Source organism: Erythrolamprus reginae, chromosome 3 (genome assembly GCF_031021105.1).
Source record: "Erythrolamprus reginae isolate rEryReg1 chromosome 3, rEryReg1.hap1, whole genome shotgun sequence".
In the NCBI taxonomy this organism is placed as follows: Eukaryota; Metazoa; Chordata; class Lepidosauria; order Squamata; family Dipsadidae; genus Erythrolamprus; species Erythrolamprus reginae.
In genome coordinates this window covers 226,571,194-226,582,529 of record NC_091952.1, presented here as the reverse complement: position 1 = coordinate 226,582,529, position 11,336 = coordinate 226,571,194, and the positions used below count along the sequence as shown (strand labels likewise).

At 40.0% G+C, this 11,336-nt stretch overlaps 1 protein-coding gene across 2 annotated transcripts in view; it reads right to left on the bottom strand.

Moving 5' to 3' along the window:
- Nucleotides 1-2,657: 2,657 nt before the first annotated feature.
- The window catches only part of ESRP1 (epithelial splicing regulatory protein 1), a 53,368-nt gene continuing 44,689 nt past the window's right edge, over nt 2,658-11,336 (bottom strand). For both annotated transcript variants that reach the window (XM_070748073.1, XM_070748074.1), the window contains exons 13-15: nt 9,445-9,613; nt 7,040-7,144; nt 2,658-3,867 (exon numbers count right to left, since the gene is read on the bottom strand). In XM_070748073.1, coding sequence (XP_070604174.1) covers nt 7,054-7,144; nt 9,445-9,613 — 260 coding nt within the window. In that variant the 3' untranslated portion in view covers nt 2,658-3,867; nt 7,040-7,053. The remainder of the gene's footprint in view (nt 3,868-7,039; nt 7,145-9,444; nt 9,614-11,336) is intronic.

Below are 11,336 nucleotides of genomic sequence, written 5' to 3'. Positions count from 1 at the left end.
GGGCGAGGCAGCAGTGGAGAGCTCAGAATCCCCTCCCTCCAGCCTCTTCCCAAGGGAGCTGGTTGGGAGGGGAAAAAAGCAGGCCATTTTTCAAAGGGCGCGGGACATGGGACAAATAATGAAAAAGTGTGAACTGCCCGCTGAAAGCGGGATGTCTAGTCACACTACAATAGGAACCACTGATGGGCAGCAGGAGGAGTTTCCAGGTGTGCAGCTCTGGTAGGAAAGTTCTGGATGCATGCGCAGCTGCGCACCTTTATGTGCCCATGTGCATGATTTGGCTTCTGTGCATGCGCAGCAAACCAAATCCCATGCGTTGATGCACATGAGAGTGAGATTTTGGCTATTTTTGCCAAATTTTTTTGCTTCCACTCATGCGCGGAACCAAAAATATGGGCAAAAATAGCCAAAATCTTGCTCTCTCATGCGAGATTTGGCTCGCGTATTTCCAGAAGCCAAATCTTGTGCCGACGGCCTCCATGGGAGCTCCGGTAGCAGGTAAGAAGAGCGGCCCTTCACTGGTAGGAACCCAATACTGAAACAGGATAAGAAAATACAAAATAGTCCTTATATCCAGAGAATTTCACCCAGTCCTTCCTTCCTTGTGTTAACTGACAACAAGGCACCCCCTTCCCAAATAAGAGTTCCTCTGGTAATCCTTTTCCAAAGTAGCGTATTTTATTATTGTTTTATTCCAGCCGACGTGGTTGGTAAATCCACAGTAACTGAATTTAAACCTTCCTGGGATAAACATAGATCCATCCTAAGATAAAATACAAGAAATAGTATAAGGGCAGATTAGATGGACCATGAGGTCTTTTTCTGCCATCAATCTTCTATGTTTCTATGAAGCAGAATAAGTTTACATGGTTCTCCTACAATTTTGTTTGTGTGCTTGTCTTTTTTCTCAGAGCTGTTGTACATAGTACAGTTGCTATACAGAGAGCATACATACTTATGATGGTAAGCAAGATGAACTGACAATATGAATTCTGTTGGGGGGAAAGGACCACAGGCGGAAACAATTCGGTGTTATTGAGAATCTGGTCTAGACGTTTATGAAGGAAAGGCCCAATCAGATGAGGGACAGGTTAGGAATTTGATTTTAGCTCCCTCTTCTGGAACGGCCCAGCATTACTGATTTTGACTTTTTGTGTGCTGATTTTTCCACGCTTTGAAACTAAACCAGAGCAAAGTGTGTTTCACTTTTTGAAAGAAGGACTGTGAATTACCTCACAGCTGCAAGCTAAGTATCACAGAACTGATAAGGGACTTGTACAAATAACCAGTTTGTTTGGAGACGAGTGCTCTTGGCTATACCAAAAGAGGGCTTGGTTTAAGGGAATTTTCATTATAAAGAACATTGTTTTGAATTTTCAAACGTGTGTGTGTCTGAAATTTGTACCTGTGAATTTTTGGGAGGATTCTACCAGAGAGACCGACAGAACAGTTGATGGATAGGTTCGATGACATATTGTGAGGGGAAAAAAGCATACGGTTCAAAACAGGTTCAGCTTAGGTTTCTGGGGAGTAAAAAGCCCAACTTGAAAGGTCAACTGTTTATTTACCCACCCTACTTCCTCAAGCAGCACACAGGCACATGTGCAGTGCTAAAAAACAAAAAACAGTTTTCTGTGCATGCAGAAAACAAGATGGCGCCACCTATGCCACTGCTAAGAGAATATGTTTGGGGGGTGTATCCAGTCGGCCATTGCTGCCAGTTTGGCAAGCAGGGGGAAATTCCCACTACCGGTGTTGTGCCCTGGGATTTGCATATTAGCTGAGCTGTTTACCATCTGGTCCGCACTATTGGTTAAAGGTGCTGATTGCTGAATGGTTCCTTTCTGCCAGGGCGCTGTATTTAAACCGGGGCCTCCTGGTAGATCTTTGCTGAAGTTTGCTCATTGTAACTAATAAAGAGCTGAAATCACTCCACCAGTCTCCTGCCTCTTCAGTATTGGGACCTAACATTGGCGACGAGGATGGGATTTTTTCCGAGCAACCAGCTCGGAACAGGAAACTGCCATGTCATCCTTCCACCCGCTGATCCCCATTTGACCGGAACAATGAGACTTGGGACAACTACATGCACCTTCCAAAGTAGTGAGTCATTATGAATTCTGCAGACGAATACAGCAAGAAGGGGAAAACCTCAATGATTACATAACAGGTTTAAGAAAAGCGGCAACCCATTGCCAGTTCCAGCAAGTTCCACAGAGGGAGCCAGAGAGAGAAAACACATCCTCCCCGTCCAAAGTTGGCGCCCAAACTGTGCTGTGCAGGTCAACTAGAGAGACTAAGCATCATGTGATTATGTATGCAAATATGTAGAGCTCAGCCAAGGGGGGAGGGATGTTGTGCCCTGGGATTTGCATGTTAGCTGAGCTGTTTACAATCTGGTCCGCGCTATTGATTAAAGGTGCTCGTTGCTGATTGGTTCCTCTCTGGCAGGGCGCTCTATTTAAACTGGGGCCTTCCGGTAGACCTTTGCTGAAATTTGCTCATTGTAACTAATAAAGAGCTGAAATCATTCCACCAGCCTCCTGCCTCTTCAGTATTGGGACCTAACAACCAGTTCTATAGAACCGGTCCGAATCAGCAGAAACCCACGTTTGCCCCTTACCTGCCCATGTACAGAATTCAAGAATTCAGTAAACTGATTTAAAACAGTTTAATATTTGTGGAAGACAAAATTATAATGTGAGTCAAAGATCATAACATTCATTCATCCATCAGGTCTGAACAGAATCCAGCACGAACAATTCCAATCAAGTTTTACAACAGTGACATAGCCCCTGCATGTTTTTGATACAAAAACTGTGTGTTTTTGATAATTCATCATGGATACCAGCAGAAAAAATTGATGTAAAACATTAAAATGAGAATTTCCATATCCCAGCCCCTTAACAGTGTAAGTGATCTCTACATTTTATTGCATACATTTTAATTCCTTCCTCCACAGGAAAGACAATGGTGAGGATAAACTTTCTAACTGTCCAGGTTTAATTTGATACTAATATTTATAAGTTATATATTGGTTTCTAGAAAGAGTAGAATAGTTGAAGGATTTGTACACCATTAATAACATATCCTCTGTTAGATTATCTGACTAGAGGAATTTAAATATACAATAGTTACGTGCAATATAAAATTTTTTAGAGCATTATATTATATATATTTATATATTTATAAGCTATATTTTACAAAATGATACATCATTCTCTCCCCTCCCCATCCCATACTGCATTTTACACTGAACCTGAAAAATATTGTTAAACAAATAAATATATATGAATCAAGATGTTTATACACCCAAGTACACATACATCGGCATATATACACACATACACGTACAAATGCAACATACAAACCCCACTCCCTCTGGGATAGAGCTGAATGTCTTCAGACTTTTTTGTTTTATTTTAAAAATGTGCATGAAACTAGAAAAGTTGGGTTTGCCATGTGATGTGTTGTATCAACAAACATTAGGAATACTTTAACCTTGGCAGGATACTTTTAGTGGTCACAGATAAATGTAATTTTTTTTGATATAGATACCTACAAATTTTCTTCCCTTGTGAATTTGGCAGCTATGATTTCCGGTAGTGCTTCTATGTGGTCCCCAAGGCTTTTCAGTGGCAAGTATAGAATGAGAGATGGAGAAAGGCTATTTCTGGGGTGACATGTATGCATATTTGGCTATTTTTTTTATAAAAACAACCCACACAGTTTCCTGACATCAGCAGATATCCAAGATGGCAGAGATTCTGTCTTGAAAGATTGCAAAGATCCGTGTAGAATTTGGAGCCTGCTCAGTGGGATTTCCATTTTGTTCAGTGAAGTACTATATAGGATGTGAACTGGAGCCTATAACAGATGCAAAAAGTACCGGATCATGTTATTCGTATGGTTACATACATGCCAGCCTTGACCTACAACCATTTGGTTAGCAACCGCTCAAAATCCCAACAGCACTGTAAAAAGTGACCAACGACTGGTTCTTGAACTTAAATGACTGTTGCAGCATCCCTAGAATCACATTATCAAAATTGGAGTACAGTGATACCTCGTCTTATGAAACCCTCGTCATATGAACTTTTCAAGATACGAACCCGGGGTTTAAGATTTCTTTGCCTCGTCTTAAAAACCCTTTCCGTCTTACGAACCTGAGCCTGGGTCCCTGGGATCTCCTACTGCGCATGAGCTATCTGACTGCCGAAGGGATTCCCCTGCCTTGTGACTGTCACCACCGGGATTTCCCATTTGCTTGCATGGGAATTCCCCGCCTCCTTTTGCTTGCACCTAAGGCGAGGAACACAGGAGCTGCCCCATTTCCCTGCCACTTTCCCCTCTAGCCCTCTGCTAGAGGTTTGGGGCAAGAAACAAAGCTTTTGGGAGATCGATTTTTGGAGAGATTTGGGGCAAGAAATGAAGCTTTTGGGAGAGCGGTTTTTGGAGAGATTTGGGGCAAGAAATGAAGCTTTTGGGAGAGCGATTTTTGGAGAGATTTGGGACAAGATACGAAGCTTTTGTGGGAGCGATTTAGGAGAGATTTGGGGCGGCGTTAGCCTTTGTTAGGACCTCCATTCCTCACTTCTCCTCGCTTTCTGTCTCTACTCCGTTAGCCTTCACTTTGTCTGCCTGCCACTTTTTTTTAAGCCTTAAAATGGGTTTGCACGCATTATTTGCTTTTACATTGATTCCTATGGGAAACAATGTTTCGTCTTATAAACTTTTCACATTACGACCCTCGTTTCGGAACCAATTAAGTTAGTAAGACAAGGTATTACTGTACTTGGTAACCAGCCTTTATTTATGATGGTTGCATTGTCCCAGAGTCATGGGACTGCCATTTGTGAGTTTCCCAGCTGGCTCCTAACAAGCATAGTCAATGGGGGAAGCTTCATTCATTAAATGTCGGCATGCTTCACTTAACAACTGCAGTGATTGACTTAACAAATGGGGCAAAAGTTATAAAATCGGGCATGAATCACTTAATAATAGCCTTGCTTAGCAACAGAAATTGTGACCCTCAGTTGGGGCTGCAAGTTGAGGACCATCAATTCTATACTTTGACTTGCTTATAACCTTTTATTTATATTGACTGGTTCCTAATATGATTTGATTGCTTATATGTACTGTATACCAAAACATGGATACAAACTGTGGATTAAGGAATTTCTCCTTGGCCACAATTAACAATTCACTGCACTAACATATACACCCACTATTCTATTAGATTATAATGTCGCGTATCCTGGAAATGTCTGCCATCTCGCAGACTCTTCCTTCCCTCTGCTCTAACCTATAGTCCCCTATACCTGCATTTATTATTATTATTATTATTATTATTATTATTATTATTATTATTATTAATTAGATTTGTATGCCGTCCCTCTCCGTAGACTCTCTCTTTCCTTACTTTTCTCTTCTCTTCTATTTCTCTTAGCATTTTATAAATTCACTACTTTATTATATACTGTGCACATGTATTTTATATTTTTTGTAATGTAATTGTGGTCACAATATATTTATATAGAGTTTAAGATCTGTTTTTTTAAATTATGTAATGCTTTTCTTTCCCCTCCCCTTTATTCCTATTACCCTCCCCCACCCTTTTTAACTATTTAAATTCAATAAACTCTTTAAAAAACAACAACAACAATGCACTGCACTAGACTTAAATAGCCATAACTTGGATGTCTTCTGAACAAGATTATTTTTACCTTTTCAGGCTCCTGACAGTTGGATGAAGACTATAGTTTCCAGAGTCACTTTGAACCCCAAGAATTGGCACATAAATAAATAAATATATAAATGAAGTCCAGGTGAGGATCTCATTGGAAAATTTCATCCCTGGAGGATTAAATCAGAGCTGAGTCTTTTTGCCTATCTCTTCCACTTTTTCTTGCCTATTGGTAATTTCCAGGATCATTATGCACTATTTATTGAATACTTAATAGTTTTTTATTGTCCTTCCTTCTCTGGTATCATAGTATGATCCTTAATTATTTTTAAAATAGGAAATAATTAAATAGTATGTTTTAACCCATAAATGCTTTAATCATTATTGACAACTGAACTTTTATAGCAATTAAAGAGAATTGAGCTACTTGCCCAATCTGTTATCATACTGAACCTTGTGGGTTCAGTACAAAACCTTAAAATGTCACTGTGCTCCTCAGCAAATAATGCTGTCTATCGTTTGTCCTTTTTGTGGCTATTCAAATAATGTGATTTAATCAACTGAAAAGGAGTCCAAGCACCTATTTGAAAACTTATCTTGGTTGGTAAGCCACTTCCACTCAGTCACATGACCTTTAAGACACCCGCGGTCACATAATTGTCAAAGTCACTCCCATCTGGTCACATGACTGGCAAGCCACTCCTACCTGGTCAAAAGACCATCAAGCCACACCCACAAATAAGCCAAACCCACAGTGTGGCTGTAAAAAATTTTGCAGCCCATCACTGGCCATTGGCCACACTTGTGGGTTTCCCAAAAACATCTGGCAGACTGGAACAGGAAGTCAGATACTGGATTTTGACATATGTGGGATCTTATGCCTACTAAAGATTAAACTACAGCCAATGGTAAAGATATTATAACACCATCTTCTGTCAAATAAAGTCAACATTTGAGGACCCTAAACACATTTATTTGAAAGTGTGGACAGGGATGACCGTAGCCAATTAAACATGGATTCTCTGGGTTAAGAAACAGAACAAACTTCTGGAAGTTTTCTTTTAGCTGAAGGCCTGAATTGAAACCTTTATATGATGGTTTCAATTCAGGCCTTCCAGCTAAAAGTCCCCAAGGATTATTTTGGGACCTCATAATCTGAAGGTGCATGTGGATGCAATTATTACCTGTTTGCTCTATCTCATCATCCAAAAAGGACAGCCTGGAGCAGCCAATCCTTGACCATTAAATCAAAATGACACTGGGAAGTAGGGTGGGAAATAAAGGACAGATTTTGAGAGGCGGGAGATGGGTTAGAATCTACATCCAGAAAAGCACAAAAGTACGGAGACTTACTTTTTTCAGAAAATTTAACTGCTTGGACCTTTAAAGAGATAACCGTTCTTTGGGCAGTGACCTGGCCGACCCATCTGGCTATAGAGATCCATTCTTTGATGCATGCTGTAAAGTCAAAATTGAACCATGATTACCAAAAGAACAATCCAATGTCCATCTGTTTGTACAACAATATGATTTTTTTAAAAAAAACTAACACTGATGTGTGTGTACGTGTTGTTACAGTTGAAGGAATTGTCTGTTAAATGCAGATAATTGTCTGATAAACATATTTCAGAGAAGCTACCCACTAGTCACAAATTTGTCATTGCTATGCTATTGCTCTTTATATCATATGCATTTGAACAAAAGTTTCCTGAGCACGCAATGCTCAAGAAACCATCTAACTGATGCTCAAGAAAGAGGGTTAGATAGTGTTAGAATATTCAAGAGTGGGAAAGCCAATAGGTTTAATTAAATTAATTAAATTAACAAGGTCAGCCAATGAATAGGTATAGCAACTAAGTCAGCCAATGGAAGTTAAACACCTGAATCTGTGCAGAGAATCGAAACTAAAACTTAAGACAGGGCGTGGCTCACTCTCCACTCTGCACTGTCTGTGCCTCTCTGAACTCTGCTGAAATGAAACTGTTCTCTGCTGCCTGTAACTGATTGAAGAAGAATTCTATTTGTGGTATTGTAAATATATATATTATTATGTTTACAAATAAGTTGATGAATCCAGCTTAATCAGTGATCTGTGTGTGTTTCCAGTTTTGATTTTGCAACAAACTTTAAGAGATGGCCACATTTTGCAATGCTGGGCCATTGAGATCATGTTTTATAAGATACTTGGGGATCTTCCAAAAACCTTGAAGTTTGTTCACCCCCTTTTTTTCCATCTCAGCCTTGTCTGTTCATTGTCTCCAGGTCAAGCATGCACTCCATCACCAATGATTCTGGGTTTAGGACTTCTTGGATGACCTTCTCCTGTTACGTCATCATCCTTTTCTTTATTGCTATGCAATTCTTCAGATCTCAAATTTTCCTGGTTCTGTTCTCTGGAATGCATTTTCTCTGTCCCTACCATGTTCTCTCAAAATCTTGAATGATTCTTCAAGCACAGCCTAATTAATGGGACTAGCATCAGGTGGATACCATGAAGTGAAAAACAGCTAGCCCTGACTTAAATTTCTAACTAACTGAAAATGAAGATTATCCATCTTTATTACATCTTCTCTGCAAAAGTCCACTTATTGGCCATGGACAGTAAGTCCCCCCCTCAATATGTTGTGCAAAGTTGGGTATTATGGTTTATAATCTTGTAATTATGGCTTTCATTTGACCTAGGCAACAAACTAAGTCACTGTAATATATCATTTCTCTCTAACTAGAATCAGTTATTGAATTTATACCACGTTGAATCACAGTTTGTTTCAAATACTGTTACTGAATAATCCTATGATTGGTTTAGTCAAAATAAATATTATAACATTTCAGCTCAAGAGTAATTTCATATCCAGCTGGTCTTCTTTTCTTTGCTTTCATGCTAATTTATTGTTCTGAACAAGAGAATAACTTCACCGAAAAAGCCTTCTGTGATCTACTGCAGTTTTGGACTATAAGACGCACCTTAGTTTTTTGGGAGGAAAATAGGGGGAAAAAATATGCCTATCAGGTATTCATCAGGCTAGCATCCCTAGTCTGGTCAGCTTCAACACGTTATTTTATCCCCTGGTTAAGGCTTAAAAAAACCTTATTCAGAGAGAGTAACAATGAAAGAGCCCGCAAGCCAATAAGAGCTAGGAAGATTGTTAGCACCTTGTTAGAGCTGGAAAGAAACTTATTCAGACTAAGTAAAACAATGAAAAACAGCATGCAAAGACTTCAGGCTGGAAAAACATTCTTCGGAGAGAGTAACAACGAAAGAGCTTGCAAGCTGGGAAGAGCTGGGAAGATCATTAGCTTTGAAAAAGCCAAATTTTCAGCCTCTTATAGGGAGGAAAAAGTGCATTTTATACTCTGAAAAATACAGTATTTCACACACAGAAAGCATGATCCCTTTCCCTTGCACTCCATGAAAATCTGCATCTGTGAGTTTTCCCTTTAGGAACGGTACCTCCAAAAAGAGCTGCAGATAAAGGGGGAAAATTGGGAAAAATCAGACCCCTTCCCCCCAAAGGCCAATTAGGGGTCATCTCTGCATGGTAACATTTTGAGAAGGCTTCTTTACCAAGTAGGAAGTATAAAATAATAGTTCTATTTACCAGTTATCTGAACCAATGTGTTTTGATACTTATACACACTGACAACTGGCAAATTATTGCAAGGCATCCTTATTAGCTATAAGCACCGGCTTCTTGTCCTATTTATCATTGCGATTCATACAAGGAGTCCTTGTTTTGCCTTGCCTTGATGGGGATTACCTAGGGTAATAGGTGGTGTAGTTCATGAAGAGCTGAGTGCTGGCTGGATAGTATGCTGTGGATGGCTGGAGGGTTCGTGGATTGAGGAATAGGGATGGCTGGTAGAAGGCTGCTTCCGTTGGGATTATTGCGGTGGGTGTTGGAAAAGAATACGAAGGTGGAGAAATACCTAAAAACAGGACAAGACAGAGGGGCCATCAATCACAATATACACTGCAAACAGATGACAGCACGCTAGCTAAAACTTGGGCAGCATTTTGAACATCACGTGCAATTCATGAGATTGATTTAGGTGGATTTTTTCTTCAATTCCTGCAGAAATATATATCCATATTGTCTTGTACTTGCATTTTTAAGAGAAAGCTTGACTAGGTGACACATGCTGAATGTTTTCCCCTTTTGAAAGAAATTACTGAATCATGCCGAACTCTTTAGACAGTTAATGATTAAAACTGAAACAGCACTCTAAATATACTGCTCAAACGAAATAAAGGAAACACTCAAATAACACATCCTAGATCTGAATGCATGAAATAGTCTCATTGAATACTTTGTTCTGTATAAAGTTGAATATGCACAACAGCAAGTGAAACTGATTGTCAATCAGTGTTACTTCCTAAGTGGACAGTTTGATGTCACAGAAGTTTGATTTACTTGGAGTTATATTGTGTTGTTTAAGTGTTCCCTTTATTTATTATTTTTGGAGCAGTGTATTTGCATGTAGCCTGGTTCACTTTTTCTGTTCAATTCTCAATCCACTTTCATTAAGACATCTGGTTTGTGTGTGATCTTAAACTTTATTATAGGTATAATATAGCACACTTCAACAAAATGCAAGTCGTAGGTCAGTGATGGTAAACCTATGACACGCATGGCACGGGTAGTACACGGAGCCATATCTGAGGGCATGTGAAACATTGCCCTATGTCAGCTCCAGCATGTATGCATGTCTGGACAGCTGATTTTTGGCCCTTTTTGCTCTCCCCAGGTTCTAGGAAATAGATCAGACTAGACTAGATTAGAATTTTTTTATTGGCCAAGTGTGATTGAACACACAATGAATTTGTCTTGGTGCATATGCTCTCAGTGTACATAAAAGTTGAGAAACGAACTTTCAGTTGGGCTGTTTTTTACCATCCCCAGAATTCAGGAAACCCTCCTGAAGTCTGGGGATGGCAAAAAAACAGCCCTACTGGAAGTTTGTCCTTCCACTTAGCCCATTGGGCCATTTTTTGCCATCCTCAGGCTTCAGGAGGCTTTCCTGAATCCTGAGGATGGTGAAAAACAGCCCAACGGGCCTAGTGGAAGTCCAGAGGTTTCAGTGAGGCATGAGCATGGGGGCCAGTGTGGGGATTGCATTGCACTATGGGTGAGGGCACATGCGTGCCTTCTCTGTGGCAGCCCCGACCCTCTGGAACCAGCTCTCCCTGAGATTAGAACTGCCCCCACCCTCCTTGCCTTTTGTAAACTCCTTAAAACCCACCTCTGCCTTCAGGCATGGAGGAACTGAGATAACTTCCCCAGGCCTATATTGTTTATGTATGGTATGTTGTGTGCATGTTTTTTAAATTATGGGTTTTTAGTTTTACTTATTAGATTTGTATTGTACATTGTTTTTCTATTACTGTTGTGAGCCGCCCCGAGTCTACGGAGAGGGACGGCATACAAATTTAATAAATAAATAAATCCTTTCGGCAAAAAAGGTTCGCCATTACTGTCATAGGTTAGTATATCAGTGCACTTTCAGAAGTGTGTGAATTCTATAAGATTTGTTGAAATGTATATTTAATCTAACATTTCATGTCAGCCAAATGTTTAGGAAGTTCAGAAGCAGACGTTCCGGGTAGCTCATTGGGCCATTTTTCGCTGTCCCCAGGCTTCAGGAGGCTTTC